Genomic DNA, 26,082 nt, shown 5'->3' on the forward strand with positions numbered 1-26,082 from the left:
ATCAGGACTAATTGGTTTTTTTAAGGCTCCTGTTCAGAAGTGTTGCTATTTGTCAAAGTAAAGCAAAAATGGACAACTATATGGATTTGTTCACATTTTTTTCTCTGTTTTTTCCCCCACATTGTTTTGCTGCGGGGAAAAAACACAGCGAATACAGTACCAGATTTCTGAAATCTCATGCACAAGCTGCTTATTTTTTCCTCACATATTTGCACCTTCAAAGTGTTCAAATCTTTAGCAAACGGATTCAGAGTTTATGTAGCATTTTTCACCCAAATGAATGAAAATAAAGACAAATAAAAACGCATAAAAAGGACATGCAAAAATGTACACATTCTACACAGCATTTTTCCTGCCAACACTATAATTACTAATCGTGTGCACAAATTTGTAGGTAACAGAATAATCAAACTGTGGACACTGCTTCAATGTTACCAGGAGTGGGCATTTTACATCTTGAAATACCCTACTAGAGGGCTTGGCAAAGTGCCGCCAGCGGGCCACCCCTCTGGCTCTTTGAGTCTGGCCCACAGACAATGATAGCCAAAGGGTTCAAAACTGTGCACCACGGGCTGCACCGTGTCCTCCGATGCTGCTGCTCACCGCCCTATGTCACCGCTATCCACAAGATGTAGATAGCAATGAATACACTGGTGGAGGAGGGGCCGCCAGCCCCTTCTTCTACCAATCAGTGTGTGAGACAGCTGTGCAGAGGGTCAATGCAGCAGAGTGGCGGGGGAACAGAAGAGAAGTATGTAGTGTTTTTGCATTTTATATGTCTACGAGTTCATATAGTATATAGGTTTATGTGGGACTCATGAATATAGGAGGCTATGTAGGCTAATGTAAAGAGGAGGCCATGTGGGGCTCAAAGTACACAGGAGGCAATGTGGAGCTCATTTATATAGGAGGCTATGTGGAGCTCATTTATATAGGAGGCTATGTGGGATGCATGGATATAGGAGGCTGTCACGCTCCCCGGGTCCTCGGCTCCCCTTCCCGGGTCTCCTGTCCCGCTCCCCGGCTCACCTGCCACGCTCCCCGCGTCCCAGTCTCTTGTGCCCGTCCTTCCTAGGCTCCCTGGCCGCCGATCCCGGCGCCCGACGGCCTCCCAGGCCCTGGCCGGCTCCCCTGCGTCCTCCTCTCAGCCTCCTTCCCTGGCTTCTGGCACCCGGGCCGCGCGCATGCGCATTAGGGCGCGCGCGCGGTCACTGACCCTTTCTTAAAGGGCCAGCGCCCATTAACAGGAAATGAGGTTAGACAGGTACGGGGTATAAAGGGGGTTCTTGTCCAAGGGGGCGGGGCCTGATCTTCGTGTTTTCTGAGCTAGGAGTCAGGTCTCCTTGTGTTTTCCTGCCATACTTACGTATCTCTCTTCTAGAGCTGATCCCGCCTCGCCATCCAGTCCTGCTGAATCCCGAGCCCCGCACGCTGTCCGTCTGCCATCTGACAGTCCGTACCATCTCGGATCCCTGCGGTGACCCGTCATCTCGCTCCAAAGGTTCCGGACCCCGCCTGACATCATCTTGGCTTCCGAACCTGAGCTACGTCACCCGGACTGCCATCTGTGACTCCGTGGTCCCAGGGACTCCTCCGCTACCTTCACTTGCACGGACTGTTCTGCTGCCCATCAGTGCTTCAGCTACCGGACTCCCTACCACCATCTTAGAGTTCGGCCCAGTGGATCCACCTCCTGGGTCTGCCCGACCGCCCGGCCCTGACAGTAAGATCAGGCCATGGATCCCGCTGCAGCACTATTGGCCCTGCAAGAGGAACTCCAACGCCAGCGTGAAGTCCAGACCCGCATGCTGCAATTTATGACCTCCGTGGACACCCGCCTGTACACGTTACAAGCATCAATGACGCCTGCGGCAACCAGGTCCCCCACTAGGCAATCCACGGCTCCCGCACCAGTGGCAGCCGCGTCGGATGCCTCCCGACTCCGTTTGGCGTCACCACCTCGTTATGCTGGAGATCCCAAGACCTGCAGGGGCTTCATAAACCAATGTTCCCTTCATTTCACGCAGCTGCCACATCTGTTCGCCTCCGACCAAGCCAAGGTCGCCTTTATAATGTCTCACCTGGAGGGCGAGGCACTGGCGTGGATGAACCCCTTGTGGGAGAAGGAGGACCCCATGACCAAGGATCTTCAAGAGTTCCTGCAGGCCTTTCGCAGTACCTTTGACGAGCCGGGACGCGCCTCTGCGTCTGCTTCATCACTTCTCCGCCTACGTCAAGGAACACTGACGGTGGGCCAATACGCCATCCGTTTCCGCACTTTGGCTTCTGAACTCGGGTGGAATAATGAGGCCCTGACAGCCGCCTTCTGGGAAGGACTTTCGAGTCGCATCAAAGATGAGTTGGCGGGTCGTGACGTGCCCTCCACCCTAGATGCCCTGATTGCCCTAGCCACTCGAGTGGATATTCGTTTTCAGGAGCGCTCCAAAGAGCTGGTTCGTGAGCGACGTGCGGTACGGCACTCCTCCCCGCCACAGAAATCCTCTGTGCCACAGTCATCAACAGCTGGGATTCCTGTCCACGAACCCATGCAGGTTGACCGAGTACGACAGTCTGACCAACGTCGAGCAGAGCGGCTCGCCAAGGGCCTCTGCTTTTACTGCGGAGAGGGCACACATCTCCTACGCTCCTGTCCGGAAAGGCCGGGAAACTCCAAAGCCTAGGGTTGGTAGGAGAGGCCACCCTAGGTGCTGGGACTCTCTCAGACCCAGTTATGTGGACGGTACAAGTATCAACAGGAGAGACGCGCTTCACGGCTGAGGCATACCTCGACTCCGGAGCAGCAGGCAATTTTATCCAGCAGGCCACGGTGGACAAATACCAGCTGCCTGTTACTCTACTCGAGAAGCCCCTACTGATTGCCTCGGTGGATGGGAGACCCCTCTCTGATACCATCTCCTGGATCACCAAGCCGGTGGAACTGCGTATCGGTGCTCTGCACACCGAGAACATCGCTCTCTACGTCCTTCCACACATGTCCCATCAAATCCTGCTGGGACTTCCTTGGTTGCGAACACACGAACCATCAGTCAGCTGGGGTACTGGCGAAATCACCCGTTGGGGATCTGCCTGTCATGAAAGATGTTTAAAGTCTATACAACCAGTCCGACGACCTCCGGTTCCCGAGTACCTACCGGGTCTGCCCTCGGCCTATTGGTCCTTCGCGGACGTTTTTGACAAGAAGGAGTCTGAGGTACTTCCACCACACCGTCCCTACGATTGCGCCATCGACCTGCTCCCAGGAACAACACCACCTCGAGGACGGATATATCCGTTGTCTCCAGCCGAAACCAGGGCCATGTCCACCTACATCACGGAAAGCCTGGCAAAGGGATTCATCCGGAGATCCTCCTCTCCTGCGGGAGCAGGTTTCTTCTTCGTTAAGAAGAAAGAGGGTGACCTACGCCCATGCATTGACTACCGGGGCTTGAATCAGATTACCATAAAAAACAAGTACCCCCTACCGCTCATCCCCGAATTATTCGATCGGCTCAGAGGAGCCAGTGTGTTCACCAAACTGGATCTTCGGGGTGCCTACAACCTAGTTCGTATCCGCTCTGGAGACGAATGGAAGACCGCGTTTAATACTCGCGATGGGCACTATGAATACTGCGTGATGCCCTTCGGTCTGTGTAACGCTCCTGCTGTATTCCAAGAACTGGTGAACGACATTTTCCGGGACCTCCTCTACGTATGTGTAGTAGTTTATCTGGATGACATCCTTGTCTTCTCTCCGGACCTCCAGACCCACAGAGAGAACGTAAAGCTGGTTCTACAAAGACTGAGAGAGAATCGTCTCTATGCCAAATATGAAAAGTGCGTCTTTGAGCAGTCTTCTCTTCCTTTCCTGGGATACATCATCTCGGGTACTGGGCTGCAGATGGATCCAAAGAAGGTCTCCTCCATCCTCCACTGGCCTCCCCCTTCTGGACTGAAGGCAATCCAACGGTTCCTGGGATTTGCCAACTACTACCGCCAGTTTATCCCTCACTTCTCCGCCCTGACTGCTCCTCTCTCCGCTCTGACCAAAAAGGAGGCTAATCCAAAGGACTGGTCACCTGCGGCCGACGCCGCGTTTTGCTCCCTGAAGCGAGCATTCGCCTCCTCTCCTGTACTCCACCGACCGGAGTTAAACCGCCAGTTCACCTTAGAGGTGGATGCCTCCTCCTCAGGAGCCGGAGCAGTGCTCATGCAAAAATCCTCCTCCGGGAAGATGGTGACTTGCGGTTTCTTCTCTAAAAGCTTCTCAGCACCTGAACGTAATTACACCATCGGTGACCGAGAACTATTGGCGGTCAAACTGGCTCTGGAGGAGTGGCGCTACCTCCTGGAAGGAGCAGTGTACCCTGTGATTATCTACACGGACCACAAGAACCTGGAATACCTGCGGTCCGCTCAGAGACTGAACCCACGACAAGCCAGGTGGTCCTTATTCTTTGCCAGGTTTGACTTCCAGCTTCACTTCCGACCCGCAGACAAGAATATACGCGCTGATGCCTTGTCTAGGTCTCTCATGCCTCTGGAGCAGGAGGAAGAGACTACTCAACCTATCATCTCTCCTAGCAAGATTGTTCCGGTGGCTCCTGTCACTCTGGCCCAGATACCACCCGGGAAGACCTATGTCTCTGAGACCGACAGGCAAAAAGTGTTACACTGGGGTCATGCCTCGAAAACAGCCGGCCATGCAGGCCAGAAGAGAACATGGGGTGCGATTGTACGCCATTACTGGTGGCCATCCCTTCGCACGGACGTTGCCGCCTTTGTCTCTGCCTGCCCCTCTTGTGCTAGGAACAAGACGCCCAAACACCTGCCCTATGGCCGTCTTCTGCCTCTGCCGATACCCTCAGTTCCATGGCAACACATAGCGATGGACTTTATTACGGACTTGCCAGTATCATCCGGACACACAGTCATATGGGTCGTGGTGGATCGGTTCTCCAAAATGGCTCACTTCGTCCCTATGCCCGGACTGCCCTCTGCTCAGGAACTCGCGGAAGCCTATATACAACATATCTTCCGCTTGCATGGCTTTCCTTCCCACATCGTGTCCGACAGAGGAACTCAGTTCACCTCCCGCTTCTGGAGGGCTCTCTGCAAACATCTGGGAGTGACTCTGGACTTTTCTTCCGCTTACCATCCTCAGTCTAATGGCCAAGTGGAAAGGGTCAATCAAATCTTGACCTCCTTCTTACGTCACTATGTCAACGCCCATCACGACGACTGGTCCACGCTTCTGCCTTGGGCTGAATTCTCCCATAACCACCACGTCAGTGAGTCGTCCTCCAAATCTCCCTTCCATGTCGTTTACGGACTGCAGCCTTCCGTCCCGTTGCCTATATCCCCTTCTTCGGATGTCCCTGCTGCTGATACTGTAGCCCGTGACTTCGCTACCATTTGGGACTCTGTCAAGGCGTCCCTTGGGCGCGCTTCCCAGCGGATGAAGAAACACGCTGACAAAAGGCGTCTAGACCCTCCGTGTTTCTCTCCTGGTGACCTGGTCTGGCTTGCTTCCCAGTACATCCGACTGAAGATACCTTCCTACAAGCTGGGTCCTCGCTACATCGGGCCGTTTAAGGTCCTCAGCAAGATCAATGAGGTCTCCTACAAACTGAGGCTTCCGACCACGATGAAAATACCCAACTCCTTCCACGTCTCTCTACTCAAGCCGGTGTTCCTTGGTCCCTTCTCCGCTGCTGCCAGTCCGGCTCCTCCTCCTATTGCTGAGGACGACATCTATGCGGTAAGGGATATCGTGGCCATGAAGACTGTTCGTGGCCGGCAGTTCTTCCTGGTGGACTGGGAGGGGTATGGTCCTGAGGATAGATCCTGGGAACCCAGGGAGAACGTGGGCTCTCCTCTGATCCGTGCCTTCATGTCCCGGTTGCGGGGAGGGGGGCGTGGGGAGGGGGGTACTGTCACGCTCCCCGGGTCCTCGGCTCCCCTTCCCGGGTCTCCTGTCCCGCTCCCCGGCTCACCTGCCACGCTCCCCGCGTCCCAGTCTCTTGTGCCCGTCCTTCCTAGGCTCCCTGGCCGCCGATCCCGGCGCCCGACGGCCTCCCAGGCCCTGGCCGGCTCCCCTGCGTCCTCCTCTCAGCCTCCTTCCCTGGCTTCTGGCACCCGGGCCGCGCGCATGCGCATTAGGGCGCGCGCGCGGTCACTGACCCTTTCTTAAAGGGCCAGCGCCCATTAACAGGAAATGAGGTTAGACAGGTACGGGGTATAAAGGGGGTTCTTGTCCAAGGGGGCGGGGCCTGATCTTCGTGTTTTCTGAGCTAGGAGTCAGGTCTCCTTGTGTTTTCCTGCCATACTTACGTATCTCTCTTCTAGAGCTGATCCCGCCTCGCCATCCAGTCCTGCTGAATCCCGAGCCCCACACGCTGTCCGTCTGCCATCTGACAGTCCGTACCATCTCGGATCCCTGCGGTGACCCGTCATCTCGCTCCAAAGGTTCCGGACCCCGCCTGACATCATCTTGGCTTCCGAACCTGAGCTATGTCACCCGGACTGCCATCTGTGACTCCGTGGTCCCAGGGACTCCTCCGCTACCTTAACTTGCACGGACTGTTCTGCTGCCCATCAGTGCTTCAGCTACCGGACTCCCTACCACCATCTTAGAGTTCGGCCCAGTGGATCCACCTCCTGGGTCTGCCCGACCGCCCGGCCCTGACAGAGGCTATGTGGAGCTCAAGTATATAGGACGCTATGTGGGGCTCATGTATAGAGGAGGCTATGTAGAGCTCAAAGTACATGAGAGGCAAGGTAGGTCGCATGTGTATAGAATGTTATGTTGGCTGATGTATAGAGGAGGCTATGTGGGATGAATGTATATAGGAAGCTATGTGGGGCTCAAAGTACACAGGAGACTATGTGGGGCTCAAAGTACAAAGGAGGGTATATAGGGCTCATGTATAGGAGACTATGTGGAGCTCATAATGTATATTGGAGGCCATGTAGGGCTCATAATGTATATAGAAGACTATGTGAGGGCTCATACTGTATTTTATTGGCTTTGTGGAGGGCTCATGCTGTATTTAGGAAGATGTGAGGGCTCATACTGTATTTAGGAGGCTGTGAAAGGGCTCATACTGTATATAGAGGGGCTATGTAGGGGCTCACTGTATATAGAAGGGCCATATGTGGGCTCACACTGTATATGGACGGGCTATGTGGGGGCTCATACTGTATATAAGGGGCTATGTGGTGGCTCATACTGGATATAGGGGTCTGTTTGTGGACTCATACGGTATACAGGGAGTTATGCAAGGGTTTCATACTGCATATAGAGTTATGTGGAAGCCCATACTGTATGTAGGGTGCAGTGTGTGAGCTCAGACGGTATATGTGAGCATACTTTATTCTGCTCAATATTAAATGATACAATTAATATGATAAAATAATAATTAGAATTTATATGTTAATATTAATACTGAACAGAATTAATTTCAGCCTATTGGTTTGGCCTCCACAGCACTTACTGTCTCATGTGGCCCCTCTGAAAAATTAAATGCCCACCCCTGCACTAGTAGGAGCTTTAGAGTGGGTTCACAAAAAACTAATTTGAACAGCCCTATTGAATTACATGGTCTATATGCTGTCCGTGTGCTCTCAACATTTAGGGCCATGTGTGTAATGAATTCGGAACATCAGAAGACACACTTAGTTGAATATAACAGTTTCCATGGGAGAACATAGCCATTTGCTTGTCGAAGTAACCATCTGAAACTGATGAGCACCACAACTGTTTCCTCAGTGTAACAAATTCAGAGAGATGCCGGGTCAGCTGGCACTTTTGGCGCAGCAAACAATTGTAAAGGCTCGTTACATCAGAGAAGGGGTGAAGTTGACACCAAACTGAACAAGGAAGCAGACGTGTGAGTAGCAGTGTCTGGCGTTCATCACCCTGCTGAGGAAGCAAGTGGGCCTACTGATACCCTAAAAAGGACCACATTTTATCACCCACATGAAGCATCTCCTGAGCTCAGACATGTGATCAAGCTGAGAATACCAGATATTGCCGGTCAAGATCTGCCCAGACTACATCATTAAGCCAAGAAGACCAGACATCGCCGGTCAAGATCCGAAGCCTAGACAAGATGCTCAAGACCAGAAGACCAAACGCCGGTGAACATCCGGCGCCCAGACTACGTGGTCAAGCTGAGAAGACCAGAAGTTGCTGGTCAAAATACCCAGTTTAAGACTAGATAGTCAAGTACCGAAGAGAGAAGTCAGAGTGAGCTGGGCCAGTGTTTCCTGTTTAGCTGTGTGGCACTCGGTGATGTGAATTAATATAGTCAATTCCTAGTGGATTATCGTTAAGGTTCGCTATAGCTAGCTTAACTAAAGTTGAATCATATACCGAAACTGGCTGTGACTAACTCTGTATAGGCAATGACCTATAATGGACTTACAAATATTTAAATCCATAATGGACTTAAGAAACTTTGGCTTACAAATACTGAGATAAAAACCCACCAAATACTTAACGTGTGAACATGGCTTAGCATGGACGCCACAAGCACATATAATATGCTCAGACTTTCTCTTGTTTTGTTCTTATTAGTTAGAAACAGAACATGAACTATGTCAAATAGCTCCAGCTCTATTCTAAGTTCTGTCATCCCAAAATTCACCCTGGCTCCTTGTAAATGTAAATACAGTTCAGACTTTTTTTTCTTAGAATAGCCAGAAAATCATCAAGCACTCACTAGCTGAGGCCAATGAAAGCATGACTCTATGTTTAAGAATTCTCAAGCAAGTTTATACACAAGGACATTTAGGAACACCACTCATTTTAGGAGGAAGTGCACACTGATATGTGCTTAAGTCTTTAGATATAAGAAAAATGCACATTGCAGGCCTTCACCTCAATGATTTACATATGGAGAAGGAAAATTTAAAAAATATCATGATCTGAGGAAATACCTCGCATAGTGCAAACACTACTCCCAGATAGCACCCTGACATAAGACTGATTGCATTAAGGGATAATGCAGTACAGTTATTTTAAGCCCCCAGAATTCTGGCTGCTATATATTAAAAATAGACAAGTAGTATCAAGACTGCCTTACCTGACTTCCCCTACAAAGAATGGAAAAACTAGGTATTCTACATTTTTCAATGTTATTAAAAGAGAACAACTCAAATTCCTTAATTAACTTCCAAGTTTTAAAGATAAACTTCAATATGCCTGATGAAGAATTTTATAGGTTTTTTTTTAGAAGTTAGGAAATATCTAAGAAACAATCTTAAATTTTCCATAACTAGTTCTACCCGTAAAAAATCCTTAGAAAACCTTAGAAATTTACTGTATAAAAATTTAGATCCAATTATTCCTAAACCTCCAAATGCCCTAAAGTAGGAAATTGACCTGGATAAACTATTTCCTCCAGAAAATTGGCAAAAGGCCTTAAAATGGAACCAGTCACGTCCTTTTTTAATATTAAAATGCCCCCAATATCTTGTTAGTGATGTAATGTGCATCACAAACATGGTTTTGTCAAACAAAAGTTCCCCAAATTTATCTTAAAAAACAAACACTTTTTATGATCAGGTGAATGCATTAGATATCTTCTGTTTCAGTCATAGGGGTGGCGCTTTCCTTCAGTTCAGTCACAGTCAGTCAGGCTATGTCTACAAATTATGCACACTCCATGAATTATGATTTATTGCCATGACTAGCCCGATGTTGTAGCAATCTCCTATCGAATTCTACGCGTGTGTACTGCCCCTCAGTTGCCTGGGCATGGGCTCTGCGCATCCCTCTTCTTCTCAGACCAGAGCGGTGGGAACAGAGACGCGCTTAGCGTACACGCTTCCCAAGGAGATATGATAATGCCCGGAGCATGCACACTGAATCTGGTTATACTTCCCCAGATTCATTTTATATGTGTGCATGCTCTGGGAATGTGAATGTTAAGCGTGTCTCTGTTCACACCGCGCTGCTCTGAGAAGAGGAGGGATGCACAGAGCCCATGCCCGGGCAGCTGAGGGGCAATGCCCAAGTGTGGATTCATTCATTAGGAGATTGCCGTGACGTCGTGCCAGTCACAGCAATCAATCACAATGCATAATTAAAGACTGAGCCTGACTGACTGTGACTGAAGACAAGCACCACCCCTATGACTATAACAGAAGGTATAACTAACAAGACATTGGGGGCAGTTTGATATAAAAAAAATGGCTTGACAGGTTCCCTTTAAATTTACTTATTCTACCACTATAAACGTCTCTATAAATTAATTATTTTTTTTTTTTATTCAACTTTTTATTTTTGAAAAAAGATTGTTTTTTTTAACATGTTGTACATCAAAAGAGACAAGAATAACACACAGACATGCAGTTACATGAATAGCTGTACCATTTCACCAGTATGCTTACAAATGGACTATATCATTAACACTCTTATTGTCAAATAGAAGGTGGGAAGTGTCCCCGAAACCAGTCTAAATCTCGAATATCAGTCACTCCAATCCTATATCCGACCCTACACCTGACAGGTGTCTACAAGGGCATCCCAAAGAGACCATGTCACTATGAACTTATCTATTGTATTATGGAGCTGGGCTGTGAGCTTTTCCATACTCCTGACATCTTTTATTCTGGCATATAGATCTGAGACTGAGGGCGGGGCTACCCTTCTCCAGAACAGTGAAATTAGACACTTGGCCGCAGTAAGGACATGGAGTAAAAGCTTTAGTTCAGGTTTGCTTAGATACGGTGGGAGGGCATTCAGCAAATACACTACCGGATCTCTGGTCACACCATCTCCCACCAATCTGCCAATCAGGGACTCCACCTCCTCCCAGAAGCCATCGATGATCGGGCATGTCCAGAATATATGGTATTGGGATGCTCCCCCAAGGCCACATCTCCAACACACGTCTGGATATGTACGGTTAAATTTGTGAAGGAGTTCTGGTGTGTGGTACCATGTCATGAGAATCTTTACTTGATTTTCCTTATAAAGAGTGCTAATTGAGGACCTAAATGTCCTAGCCCATATTACTGACCAAAGTGCATCTGAAAGCGGGCGTCCAACCCATCCCTCCCACCTCTTCATGTATGAATGCCTCAGCGCCTCCGGTGAGTCCCCGATTATCAGAATGTTATAAATGGCCGATATTAGTCCCCTAGTCGAGGTCCTGCCAGAACAAAGGGTTTCGAATGCTGTGGGACGCCGTACCCCCGCCTGTCCCATTATGTCTGTGAAAAAATGTGATACCTGCTGATATGAGGAATATAGATGGAGGGGTAGGTTGTATTGATATAGTAAATCCAAAAATGGCTTCAATTTCAGCGTAACCGGGTTGACCACATCCCGAAAACAGTAGAGGCCCGCCTTCACCCACTGCCTCGTCACCCCCGGATTCATGCCCTTTGTCAAGTGTGGTGTGAACAAGAAAGGGGTCAACAAGGAAGACTGTGAGGCCAGCTGGAACTTCATTCTACACTGTCGCCACACCTCTCTTGTAAACGCCATCGGGCCTAGGAGGTCTCTGGAGGGGTTTCACCAGGGAACCCCCAAATCAGTGAGCTAGGGTGGAAAGGTGCCATCCAAAGCTTCTCTATCTCCGTCCACTTGTTAAAAGCCGGCAAAGTCGTCCATGACGCCAGACTGCGCAGGTGTGCGGCATAATAATAAAGCTTGAGATTCGGACACGACAAGCCCCCCTTCGTACGTGGTGCATATAACACTGAGTCCGGGATGCGGTGCCTTCCTGAATGCCATATGAATTGCAAGAGTTTTGATTGGACTTTTTTCAATACCCCCAGGGGAACCCGCACCGGGAGTGTTTCAAACAGATACAGAAATTTAGGGATAACTGACATTTTAATTGTAGCGATTTTACCCAAAAAAGAGATCTGTAATGATGACCATTTTTTCAAACTATTTTCCACTTCGCGTATCAGGGGCGGGAAATTGACTTGGTATAATGTTTTATAACTGGGGGTTATTTTGACTCCTAAATAACGTAGGGAGTCTGAACGCCAGGAGTACTTAAAATTTTGTTTGAGGGTCTGTAATTTAGTTTCTGGGATGTTGAGCGGCAAGGCCTCTGTTTTGTCGGAGTTAAGTTTATAACCTGAGAGTCTAGCATATTGAGTTAGTACTGCGTGTAAGTTTGGTAGGGAAATGACGGGATTAGTCAGGGACAACAGGACGTCGTCTGCAAATAGGGCTACTTTAAAGGATTTATCCCGCACCTTGACCCCCATAATGTCCGGATTAAGTCGGATATGTGCTGCCAGGGGTTCAATGCTTAGGACATATAGCAAAGGGGACAGAGGACAGCCCTGCCTAGTTCCATTTCGGATGGGCAGGGGATTTGAGTGTGCATGAGGGAGGCGAATTGTCGCCGCAGGGAGAGAATACAAGCCCCTCAGGGCTGAGATAAATGGCCCCGACAGGCCGAAGTGGCCCAACACAGAAAACATGAAGGACCAATCCAGCCTATCGAAGGCCTTCTCCGCGTCTAGTCCCAGAAGAAGTGCTTCCACTCCTTCCCTATTCACCACCCCTACCAGATCTAAGATCCTTCGGGTGTTGTCCCCTGCCTGTCGATAGCGAACGAAGCCTACTTGGTCTTTATGGACCAGCTGTGGAAGCCAATTATTTAGGCGGTCCGCCAACAATTTGGTGAATATTTTGAGATCAGAATTTAAGAGGCTAATAGGGCGATAACTCGCACATTCCATGGGGTCCCTGCCCGCTTTAGGGATGACAGTTATGTAAGAGTGTAGAAAAGTATTTGGGATGTCCTCACCCTTCATAAAAAGATTGAAAAGATGGATCAAATGAGGTGACAGTTCTTCCAGGAAGGTTTTATAATATAGGTAAGTAAACCCATCCGGGGCCGGAGCTTTGTGGTTTGGGAGGTCTTTAATGGTCTGGTGGATCTCATCTGGGACTATTTCTCGGTTAAGATCCTCCAGAGCCTCCCGGGACAGTTTTGGAAGGTGACAGTCTGTCAAATAATCATTCAATATTGTTGTTCTATCTGGGTGGGACATTGATAATGGCGGAGGGATAGAGTACAAGGATGTGTAGTATGCGTGGAAGAGTTGTGCGATTTTCGTGGGATCATAATGAGGGGTGCCCAAAGTATCCTTTATGGCGCAGGGGGCGGAAGTTATCGTTTGGTCCCGGAGCCTTCTGGGCAGCATCGTATGTGGTTTATTGCCATACTCATAGTACTTCTGGCGTGAGTAACGCAGTAGCTTTTCTATTTTCCCGTGTGATATCTCTTTTAATTTAGTTCTAAGGTCTATTAGCTCTTTCAGGCGAGTCCTAGAGGGGTGGGTGCGAAGGCGTTCCTCCGCTGCTCGGAGGTCTATTTCACATTGATGGTAAAGTTGCTGTGAGTCCTTTTTGAGCTTGGAAGAAATGGCTATGCACTCCCCTCTAATAACCGCCTTGTGGGCTTCCCATATCACTGGGAAAGATGGAAGGGTCTGAGAATTCTCCTCAAAGTAATTCTGTATAGCCTTACGGATAGATTCTTGAGAAGTAGGGTTAGCGAGTAGGGATTCATTTAGTCTCCAGTGGGTTCTTTTTTCGGTAACATTTGTTAAATTAAGGTGTAGTAGTAAAGGGGCATGATCTGACCATGTGATACTGCCTATTTGTGCTTGTCGGAGTGTTCTAAGAGTGAGAACATTACCAAAGAAATAATTGATTTGGCTATGGGAATTATGAGGGTGTGAGAAGAAGGTGTATTGTCTCGCTGTCGGGTTATCAATTCTCCACAAATCAAATAGTTGGTGTTTATGGATCAGTTTGCGAAATCCCGTAGACAGAGGAGAAGATTTACCTGGGCTTGTGGAGTGTGAGGTTGCTAGCATTTTGTCAGCTCTATGTGAAAACACCATATTAAAGTCCCCCCTATAATGTGCATGACCCCCCGGTCTGACAGGAGGCGTGAAAGGACCGAGGAAACAAATCTATTCTGATTAGAGTTTGCGGTTACAGGTTACAAAGGATTAATTTCATCCCATTCAGCGTGCCCTGGATGATCAGGTAACGACCTGAGGGATCAGCCTCCCACTTACTCACTTGAAGTGGGCAAGTGCGAGAAATTAATATAGCCACCCCAGCTTTCTTTTTTGTGTTTGTGGCCGAAAAGGATTGAGGAAACCAATGGCGGGCAAAGTTAAAAGAGCTTTTTTCCGTGAAGTGTGTCTCTTGCAGAAACACCACATCCGCCCTTGATTTTCTCATCTCCTGAAGAACCAGCCTCCTTTTAATATCAGAATACCCCTTCACGTTAAGGCTCATCAACGTAGCCATCCCAGTGCTATAAGCTAATGTAAGGACTAATGTTTGAAACTGTCGCTTAATATGTAAGGTAGACATACTCCTTGGGCCCTTCTGAGACAGAGCGCTTCTACTATAGTAAGTTGCAAATCTGTGTGTACAACCAGAACAATAAAAAATAAACCAAAACATACCTATGTTCTACTACAAAATAGAAACTATTCAATTATGCAATAGGGGTATGGACCTAACCCCGACCGTCCACTACCCCACCAGCAGAGTCGACTTTTTTATACAAAGTTAAAGGTATCTAACTAAATATAACCTGCACTATAAACCAAAGTGCGAATCAATTGGTACGACTCTGCAGAAGGGTGAGTGACGGAACCTCACAAACCGGACTAGGGGTCCAAACCTCCCCCCCCGGGATTTTTTTAGAAGGAGAAAGTCCCAGGAAAAAGGGAAGCAGTATAGGCAGACCAGTTGACCCCTTGGGATTCCCATATGAGATCAAAAATGACTTTAAAATCTCAGGAAAAAGCAATCAGGTAGGTCTTTCCGATCCTGGGCCTCTAGGTCGCTGTTTTCGTGCTGTTGTGGCTGGTTGCCAGGTCTGAGGAAGTTGCGGTATCTGTTGGGGCAAAGTCCAGTCTGGCAGATCCGTAATAGGAAGGTCAAATGCCCGGCAAAAAGACTCCAAGTCCGCAGGGGTCCGAAGACTGGCCGACGTTTCCCCCCGCCGTGCAGAAAGGCTGAACGGAAACCCCCATCTATAGAGGATATTATTAGCCTTTAGGGATGACAGTAATGGTCGGAGGGCCCTCCGTTGCTGTAGTGTCAACCATGAGAGATCCTGAAACAGTTGAACCTTAGTATCTCGGTACATCACTTGTTTCGGCGGTCATGCTCTGAACATTATTTCCTCCTTAAGTTGGAAGTCCACGATATGACAGATAATGTCTCTCGGGTTCCCTGTTAAATTTTTGGGGCGCAAGGCCCTGTGCGCTCTGTCCATAGGAATTGGGCTATCAGGAGGACGCTGGAGGAGTGAGTTAAATATGGTCTGCAGGATTTTTGTAACGTCCTCCTTTATTTGGGCCTCAGGGACACCTCTGACCCTTATATTGTGGCGTCTGCCTCTGTTGTCAAGATCTTCAATATGACGTTGTAGCTCTCTTATGACGTCGGCTTGGGAGGAGGTATGGGACTGGAGGTGGCGAATGGTTGTTCTATCATCATTATGGTCGGTCTCCAGCTGATTTATTCTTTTGGAGATAGAGACTACATCCTGGCGGACTGCCGCTATTTCAGACCTGCAGGTGTCTTTTACTTCAGAAATAAGTGCTTGGAAGTCCTTTTTTGTAGGAAGCTGACGCACAAATTCCCACCAATCTGCTGGAGGACATGGAGGCTGTGTGGGTGCAGCTATCGGGGTTTCGGGAGCTCTCTTCCTGGGAGCCTCTCTAGCAGGCGAGTTCAGTGGGGTCCCGGAGGTCTCTTTAAGCTGTGCAAGCTATGCTACTGGAGCTGGGCTCCCTGACCCTGTATCTCCAGACAGGTTCTGGTTTCTTTGGGGTCTGGGGGGAGAGATTCATTCTGCAATATTGGTGGTCCCAGTGGGGAGGTCAGGGGGGCACTCCTAGGAGACTCAGGGTCTTCCCACACAGGCTGGGAGATTATAGCAGGCTGTAGGGCCTCATTTCTGGCCACTCGAGCCCCCTCCTGTGCCTCTCCCCAGTCCCCCCCTCCGCCATCCAACATCCCACTATCTGAGCTCCCCCATTCTCCACTCCCGCCGCGCCGGGTCATGGCACCAGACTCCCCCTGTGAATGTTCCATAGGGGCCGATGGGCTCCAACCGCCGCCGCTCTCTAGGATCTCCAGAGGGGGGAGGGCCGGCATCTCCACTATCTCTATGTGACTGCCGGAGCTCGCGTCCAGGGAGAACATGTACCTCGTGTCTGAACCTGCAGTCCCTGGGCTCACACTCCCGGCCGGCTCGCTGCAGTCTCACTCCCGCCCGCGAGAAGGTAGGTCGCCTCGCGTCTTCTCCTCCGCCGCCATCTTGACCACGAGGCTAGCTCCCCTCCCGCCGGCGCCTGCGAGATCTCCGGCTCTTCCTCCATCTGCGCCGCCGGTCTCTTCTGGCCCCTCACCTCTCCTCCCGTCTGCGACGTGGACTGGCGCTCCATGTCCTCTGCCTTCCATACCTCCTTGCACTGCCGCCGTCTGTGAAGGCCGGTGACACATTGCTCCGGCTGCCTGGGCGTCCTCCTGGTCTTGTTCCCCGGACACCTCTCTCGTCAGGAAGGAGTCCATGGTAAGCGGTGCTGGGGTTCCCGGGTCCCTGGTGGTCTTAAGGGGCTTCCTCTTCCCCATCCTGGGCACCTCGAGCTAATATAAAAGTGCTTATTTTTCTCCCGGGCAGAGGAGCTCAACCCTCAGGCGTCCTACTCCATGAAGCTCCGGCCACGCCCCCCCATAAATGAATTATTTTATAAGCTATTATTCAGATGGTATTATACCACTCCCAGATTACATTGGAGAGGTTGCAGCTCTACAGCAAATTTATACCATATCTTCTGGAATTGTCCTTTAATTAAAAAGCTATGTGAAGATTTCTTTATTTTACTAGAGAGAATAATCATGAAATTCCGTTTCTATCTCATCTATCACTCTTTTCCCTCGAAATTGAAGACTTGTCACCAAGATCTAGATCCATTATTATTCAGATTTTCTTACTTACAAAAGCTTTGATAGCATCTAATTGGAAATCCTCCATTATCCCATCTCTTGTGGATGTTATTGAGATAGTTTAAAACCACAATACAATTGAATTCTCACATGATATAAGGAAAAATTTCCTTCAGAAATATAATACTAAATGGTTCCTTTGGAATAAAGAATTTCATCCTAAGTTCTTGGCTCTTCCCGGATAAGTGTCCAACAGAATGACCAGAGTATGACCACCTCTTTTGTGTCAGTTAACTGTATGATCTTTGGAACATCTTACTGCTTTTGAATTATATTATTTGATTGACATATACTGTATGTCTAAGCTTACTTGTCCTTTCATGTTTTGAGTTTTTTGTTTGTTTTTTTTTAACTATGATTGTTGTTCTCCTTTCCCCCTTTTCTTCCCCCTTTCCTCCCTTTTTTGCCATCACTTTACATCAGAAAATATTCTGAAACAATAAAAAAAAAAATATTAAAAACAATGATGAAAAGAGTTTAAAAAAAAAAATAGACAAGTACTGAATGTAAAAAATAAGTTTAGTCGATTGTTGTGGGATCTGCTTCACACACCACATAACAAAAAGGTGTTCTAGGTTTAGCATTTCTTTAGCAGCATCCTCTATAGGGGAGATTTTGTATTAGGTTATGTTTTCTTAATGTGGATTTTGGAGCAGATTCTACTTTAAAATCCACCTGGAAAAAAAACACTTGAAATATTCTTTGAATAAAGTTCCTATACATTTCAATAAGAAAACATCACAATAGTATACAAAGTGCTTTAATTTTCCAATTTTGTGACCTGGTGTTGATAAATACGGCTGCCATTTTTCTGTAATATCTTTTGAATTTTATGACCTCTTCAGTGACTTGCTTTAAACAATATTTTTAAGCACTTTTTTCTATATTGATTTTTCAGCCACAGAATGAATGATTTTTGAATTAGGGTCATTTATCTCAGTAGGATCTCTCAGCCTCATAAAGGAAGGCTGGTAGAATACTTGAGAATCCATATACTTTTAACTGATTGAAGAGTGCAATGCAGATATATTCCAATACAAAGGAATAACAATAATAGCCCCAACAGATGATATATACAGGGTATCTGTTAATGTTTTTGGACTATGGGGTAGTGTAGCCACTGTCCTCCTGTACTTTACAGCAATTGTGTTGCACCTATAATGCTAAACCAATAACAATATTCTAGCTGTGTGATTTATTTGATTACAGCTCAGCTACACCCATAAAGATTAACATTTCATTATGGGTACATTGGTTATGGAATCTCCAAACTGCCCACCAGTCCGTTACATGCTCTTGTGTGTAGACAGAAAGTTGATCGCTTAACCCCTGTGAACTACAGAATGACCTTCTCTCTTCATCAAGTGCCTGACTCCTTATTTTTCTGGATATCCCCCATACCATATTGAATTTATATAAGAGCAGTACTATAGTAGGCAAGTCCATAAAATTATTAATTTGAAAACTTCTGTGTGCAAAATCACTACTGTACTTCTTTGAGAAGCAACTCCAGCCTCCTTCCCTGCCACCTGCTTGTAAGTCTGAGTGAGGGAAACTTGTCACGAGCAGGAGGCAGGAGAAACACTCTACTCCATATAGTGTACAGCGCGAGTGAGAGGACAGCAGTTCTATGTCACTGATCTATTACTTGGTTCCTACCTATGAAGGTCTCATGGCACTGTGCACTGTAATGACACTCTGTCCCCTCTGCAAAGCCAGAGGCATCATGGCAAATGAAGACTACTTAGGAGACACATATGAATGCAGGAAAAAAAAAATCTGTGGAGAGATATAGCGCAATAAGGTCTTATCCGATATAAAATGTCAAGTAAATGTAATTGAATACACTCACCTGACGGAGTTGTGACAGTCACACCACCTGTAACAGCATGGATTGTGATAGCAGCAGCCTCGGGGGAATGCAATTGTAGATATACTGTAGATATGAACGGGTTTTGAGTGCCGCGCTATCACCAAGAAGAGATGTTGATTAAATATTCTCTTTATTCATGTGCAGGTCAAGTCAACGCGTTTCCTCCTTCATCAGCCTCCTTCGCAGCCTCCTTCATCAGGACAACAGAGAATATCAACAATCAATTGTTGATTTTCTCTGTTGTTCTGATGAAGGAGACTGCGACCTCGGAAACGTGTTGACTTGACCTCACATGAATAAAGAGAATATTTAATCAACATCGCTTTTTGGTGATAGCACGGCACTCAAAACCCGTTCTTATCTATAGCTACAATAGGGGACACAAATGAAAGGGCAGTGTTCGACTGGGATGCCAAGGGGCCACTATTAACATTGACTGTTGGGTCCCACTGTTCACTTAGATGCAAATATTATACCCTCATTCAAATAGTATAGTGAGCAGTTGTTACATGAATAATATAGTGAATCAAGTGCATGTTCATATAGTGGTGTGGGGAGGGGGGGGGTACAACCCTGCCCAGGAGCCTACCTGGGGAGTCATCTGTTCCCCTGCGGACCATAACAAGCATGTTAGAGGGGAAAAACTAATGAACATAGCAGAAACAAGACATACACAAAACTCTTATTTTAATCTTTAATAGAAATTCTATGCTGCCTTTATCTTGTGAATAGGAGATAATGTGAAGTATTCAGCAACAGCCAATAAACAATGTATGAGGCTGTTGTGTTGTGCGCCATACATTGCTAAAATCCAGCAACTGATAGAACAGATTTCAGCTGATTGGTGGGGGTTCTTGGTGTTTGACCCCAACTAATCTCATAGTGATGACTCATGCTATGGATGGGTCATCAGCTGACTAATCCCAGGACAGCCCCTTTAAGTATAAATCTTATCTAGAATAGCAAGCGACATAAATAGTTTGAAGAAGGCCAAGAGGCTTTAACCCTATTTTCACAGTAGCTTAACAATATCTGTGTCTGCTCCGCAAAATAGCAAAATAAAAGGCAAGGCCAAAAACAATAAATTATAGAAATATGTATTTGTGAGTGCAGATGGCTAAAGTAATAATCAATTTTGTGCCCCCCAAAATCTCACATATTATGGAACGTATTTTAAGCTCAAAAGGGCAGATGTGTTATAGTATATCATGAACATGAAGTCATCAGTTTAGGCTTTCTTGCCCATTTTCACAGGTGGCAAACGTCTGGGTTCTACTTACATTCACAATAACTAAAATGTAGCCAATCTAATTATGCACAGTTAAGACTGGAGGGCGTTTGTTGAAGACCACACACAAAAACAAATACAACGTCTGCCCCCGAAAACTGGCAACTATCACCTGCTGCTGCCTTTGCACGTAAGAGCATTGACGCCAACAATGAAATCTCCTACAGAGCAGAAAACTGTCAGTAATCAGGAGAAAAAGAGGAATCGTCAATAGACCAAGACATCAGGTGAAAATGACAGTACCAAACAGACAAGAAGAGAATTTTACTTACAAGCCATATTTAACTACTTACATCCCACTCTAACGTATATTCAGTGTTGAGTAGCTTTGCACATACATTACTTTTTATGTCCTGTGTACTGAAGTCAAGTTATACTATGCCCAATAGTAAATTCATGTGCAGCGTTTTTACATTTAAGTTACTCAGTTTTTACAAGCTTTTTCTTTTATGCTCACATCTATATTGGAAAACATCCTCATAAATAGAAAAAAAAATTTTTATATGTGGCACCATGAAACACTAATAGTACCTTATGTGGACATTGGGGGTGCAGGTGAAGGTAAGTATTATTTTAACTCTAAGTTTAACAAGTAACAGATCTGTCAAAGCACTTTGAGTATACAAATTCTTAAAGGGGTTGTTCACTACTAGGGCAACCTCTTCTGATTCCACATGTTTCCACCAGGTAAAATAATAAAGTCTATACTCACATCCTGTACCAGCGCCCTTCCAGAGGTGTCCAGGATAGCGGTGCTGGTGCTCACGTGACGTCACACAAGCCCCACATCCAATCAGCGGCGGCTTCTGTCTCAGCGCCTCTGGACCAAACAAGTTAATCAACAAAAAGTGACAGCAGCCGCAGTGCTCACTTCCTGTTGATTGTTCGTGTAGTCCAAAGGTGGGGAGAAGAAACCTGGCGCTGATTGAACACAGGGCTCGCATGATGGCACCACACCAGGTGAGCCCCGTCACTGTCATCCTAGACACCGCTGGAAGGGCAGTGAGTATAGTCTTTATTATTTTACCTGGGGAATACATGTGGAATCAGAAGGGTGTGTCCTGGTAGTGGACAATCTCTTTAAAGCGACCATAAACCTTAGATCAGGAGCGAACAAATCACTGGCGCAACCTGTGCAGCTGCACAGGGGCCCAAGAGGTAAGGGGGGCATTTCCACATCCAAAACAAATAGAATTGTGCGTTATGATGAGTTAGTGAACTGCATTTTTGCACAGTAGCCCTCTTCTGGCAGTGCCTTAGATAGCAGTCTCCTAAATGCTCATTCGTTAGTTAGCTATTCTTTCTCCCCTCCCCATCTACATTCCCATTAGGCATGTCTGAGAATGCATGCATTCCCAATGAGTATCGGGAAATAGGCCTCTACCAGACCCCTCTAGTTGTGGCATAGCTCCCATCAGCACGAAATCCATCAAGCCCGATTATTCTTTCCAGTGTCATCTGCTATTTTGGGAAAATTGCGGCAAACTACATACACAATTAGATGTATGACTGGGTCAAGCAATGCTTAGTATTGGTACTCAGAGTCAGGCAAATGCAGTTGTGGCACACTGAAAATCCAAGGAATTAGGTTTTCAGATACAATGCTCAAGTTATGAAAAATAAGTTATAGACTAACCTCATTAAATCTTGCCACAAGCCCTTCTACAGTGTTATGTTGTCCATTCTTCAGCTCCAACAAAGATTTTGACAAAGATGTTTTAATGTCTGGAAAGTTGGTCACGCATTCAGTAGGTCCAAGATCTTTTGTCAAGAAGCAGAGATAATCGATGGGCAGCACTTTACGATAAATTTCCTGTTCTTGATCAGTGAGAATACTTGCAATCTCCTCCGGGAACTGAATGAGATGTTGAAGATCCACCAACTCTTTACTCAGGCCAACTGCACTAGCTGTCTGGGAGTTTGAGGCGGCCATTGTGGAACACGGGTGACGTTCTACAGGAAAGCAACAAAATGTAAGGTTAAGAATCTGTGTTATTCAAAAAAATACTGATATGCATCGCTAGTACTTTTGGTATAAATTAATTTAATTAATTAGAGGACTATATACAGACATAATCCATCAATAAAGTGACTAGTCAAACAATTAGTTTACATTTTTTTTACATCTGTGCAAACATTTCAATGCAAATTGCTGTAGACTTAATACAGTTAGGTCCAGAAATATTTGGACAGTGACACAAGTTTTGTTATTTTAGCTGTTTACAAAACATGTTCAGAAATACAATTATATATATAATATGGGCTGAAAGTGCACACTCCCAGCTGCAATATGAGAGTTTTCACATCCAAATCGGAGAAAGGGTTTAGGAATCATAGCTCTGTAATGCATAGCCTCCTCTTTTTCAAGGGACCAAAAGTAATTGGACAAGGGACTCTAAGGGCTGCAATTAACTCTGAAGGCGTCTCCCTCGTTAACCTGTAATCAATGAAGTAGTTAAAAGGTCTGGGGTTGATTACAGGTGTGTGGTTTTGCATTTGAAAGCTGTTGCTGTGACCAGACAACATGCAGTCTAAGGAACTCTCAATTGAGGGGAAGCAAAACATCCTGAGGCTGAAAAAAAAGAAAAAATCCATCAGAGAGATAGCAGACATGCTTGGAGTAGCAAAATCAACAGTCGGGTACATTCTGAGAAAAAAGGAATTGACTGGTGAGCTTGGGAACTCAAAAAGGCCTGGGCGTCCACGGATGACAACAGTGGTGGATGATCACCGCATACTTTCTTTGGTGAAGAAGAACCCGTTCACAACATCAACTGAAGTCCAGAACACTCTCAGTGAAGTAGGTGTATCTGTCTCTAAGTCAACAGTAAAGAGAAGACTCCATGAAAGTAAATACAAAGGGTTCACATCTAGATGCAAACCATTCATCAATTCCAAAAATAGACAGGCCAGAGTTAAATTTGCTGAAAAACACCTCATGAAGCCAGCTCAGTTCTGGAAAAGTATTCTATGGACAGATGAGACAAAGATCAACCTGTACCAGAATGATGGGAAGAAAAAAGTTTGGAGAAGAAAGGGAACGGCACATGATCCAAGGCACACCACATCCTCTGTAAAACATGGTGGAGGCAACGTGATGGCATGGGCATGCATGGCTTTCAATGGCACTGGGTCACTTGTGTTTATTGATGACATAACAGCAGACAAGAGTAGCCGGATGAATTCTGAAGTGTACCGGGATATACTTTCAGCCCAGATTCAGCCAAATGCCGCAAAGTTGATCGGACGGCGCTTCATAGTACAGATGGACAATGACCCCAAGCATACAGCCAAAGCTACCCAGGAGTTCATGAGTGCAAAAAAGTGGAACATTCTGCAATGGCCAAGTCAATCACCAGATCTTAACCCAATTGAGCATGCATTTCACTTGCTCAAATCCAGACTTAAGATGGAAAGACCTACAAACAAGCAAGACCTGAAGGCTGCGGCTGTAAAGGCCTGGCAAAGCATTAAGAAGGAGGAAACCCAGCGTTTGGTGATGTCCATGGGTTCCAGACTTAAGGCAGTGATTGCCTCCAAAGGATTCGCAACAAAATATTGAAAATAAAAATATTTTGTTTGGGTTTGGTTTATTTGTCCAATTACTTTTGACCTCCTAAAATGTGGAGTGTTTGTAAAGAAATGTGTACAATTCCTACAATTTCTATCAGATATTTTTGTTCAAACCTTCAAATTAAACGTTACAATCTGCACTTTAATTCTGTTGTAGAGGTTTCATTTCTAATCCAATGTGGTGACATGCAGAGCCCAACTCGCGAAAATTGTGTCACTGTCCAAATATTTCTGGACCTAACTGTATATACAGATTTTACCATTTTAAATACAAAAATTGAAATATGGAGCAAAGCTGCAGCTTTCCCCAATGAAATTCCCTGTTTACTTAATGAAAATTTTGTTGATCTTAGTACTTCAGGATTCATCTTAAAGTGCCACTTTAAAATACAACAATTCCCTAAGCATGCCTATCCATCTCTTATATTAACTTATTATACTTGGTTATACTTAAACAAATGCATCAATACAAATAATGATGAAGTTACAAGTATAAAAACAACTTTAAAAGCCTGGTTCTAGCGCTTAATTTTTTAGTTATGAGTTCAGGTTGTTTTTATACAATTAAAGCACCACTCCAGCGGATTATTTTTATTGCACCGTTTGAGTGGAGCTTTCAAATTAAGTCCCCTGACCAATGTCTGATACTCATTTTTGGGCAGCTTCACTTTCTATCACCACCACTATATTGAGCTATGGCGTGCTCCAGCGTTTCATGGAGCATGCCGGAGGACAATCTTCAATCTACCTCTAAGGGGTAGTTTACACACTGCGACATCGCATCCGGAATATCATCGGGGTCACGTCGTTAGTGATGCACATCCGGTGCCGGTAACGACATCGCAACGTGTAAATCCTAGATGCGCCGATAAACGATCGCAAAAGTGTTGAAAATCGGTGATCTGTGTAGCATCGGACATTTTCATAATGTCGGGTTGACCGCAGGTACGATGTTGTTTGTCGCTCCTGCGGCAGCACACATCGCTGTGTGTAAACCCGCAGGAGCGACAAACATTTCCTTACCTGCGTCCCGACGGCAATGCGGATGGGAGAAGGTGGGCGGGATGTTATGTCCCGCTCATCTCCGCCCCTCCGCTTCTATTGGCCAGCCGATTAGTGACGTCGCGGTGACGTTGCCGTGACGCCGAACGCACCTCCCCCTTGAAGGAGGGATATTTCGGCAGTCACAGCGACGTCGCCAACCAGGTATGTGCGTGTAAAACTGCCATAGTGATAATGTTCGCTACAGCAGCAATCATCACATATCGCATGTGCGACGGGTGCGGGTACTATCGCGCTCGGCATCGCTAGCCGATGCTAGCGATCTCGCAACGTGCAAAGTACCCCTAAGAGAGCCTTGTTCTGGCTCTCATAAACTTGCACTGAATGTTTGTGATGTAACTTTTGACTTCTGGACAAGCAGAAGTTTCTGTTACAGGATGGCACAGCAGGACCGGAACGGGGTCAGTAAAAGCTAAAGCGGTCATAAGATGAATATATGACAGAGGGCAGGAGACTTAGATTTAAAGAACCAATACAGTTGTTTATTTTTATTGAACCGTTGGACTGGTGCTTTCAATCTAAGTCCCCTGAGTCCTGTCCGATACTCACTTTTGGGCAGCTTCACCTTCTATCACCACTGCTACGTTGAGCTCTGGTGATTTGTGCCATGCCTGCGTGCTCCAGTGTTTCATGGAGCATGCCTCATTCTGGCTCTCATAGATTTGCATTAAGTGCTTGTGATGTAACATTTGACTTCTGTCCAATTAGAAGTTACTATCACAATATGGCACCACGGGACCACAATGGGGTTAGTAAAAGTTGAAGCCATTGTAAGGTTAGTATATGACAGGGGGCTTAGATTTAAAGCACCACTACAGCGCTGGAAAAAACTGCTGGAGTGGTGCTTTAACAATATAATTACCCTTTTCTTATGAACTTGGCACAAATACATATAACCTCCTAAAAATTAACTGTTTCAGGATGCGTCTGCTGCTGGAGTGCCATTTAATGACTTAACACACATAAGGTAGTTGTGGCTGGAGACAACTCTACAAGAAGAGCACAATTACTTTACATAGTGATATTGTATGTACAAATTAGAAATAAACTATGTGGTGCTCTGCATTTAATCTATATACACATCAATATGACATACAAAAGATGGTAAGCCTTATATATTGGATAAGAATGTCTTAAACCAGTAATCCTATTTATTCTCCCCCCAACCTGTTTTCCCCTTCCTGACCAGGACATTCTATAACTATGACCAGTGCCACTTTCTATTTAATAACTCTGGAACTCTTCTATATTTCCCAGCAA

General features: G+C 46.3%; 1 protein-coding gene across 9 annotated transcripts in view; it reads right to left on the bottom strand.

The window, feature by feature from the left end:
- Positions 1-26,082, bottom strand: part of PLCE1 (phospholipase C epsilon 1) — a 400,168-nt gene that overhangs the window by 155,361 nt on the left and 218,725 nt on the right. For all 9 annotated transcript variants that reach the window (XM_075348768.1, XM_075348766.1, XM_075348765.1 and 6 more), the window contains exon 4: positions 21,824-22,140. In XM_075348768.1, the coding sequence (XP_075204883.1) occupies positions 21,824-22,140 (317 nt within the window). The remainder of the gene's footprint in view (positions 1-21,823; positions 22,141-26,082) is intronic.

This window comes from Anomaloglossus baeobatrachus, chromosome 5 (assembly GCF_048569485.1).
Source record: "Anomaloglossus baeobatrachus isolate aAnoBae1 chromosome 5, aAnoBae1.hap1, whole genome shotgun sequence".
NCBI lineage: Eukaryota > Metazoa > Chordata > Amphibia > Anura > Aromobatidae > Anomaloglossus > Anomaloglossus baeobatrachus.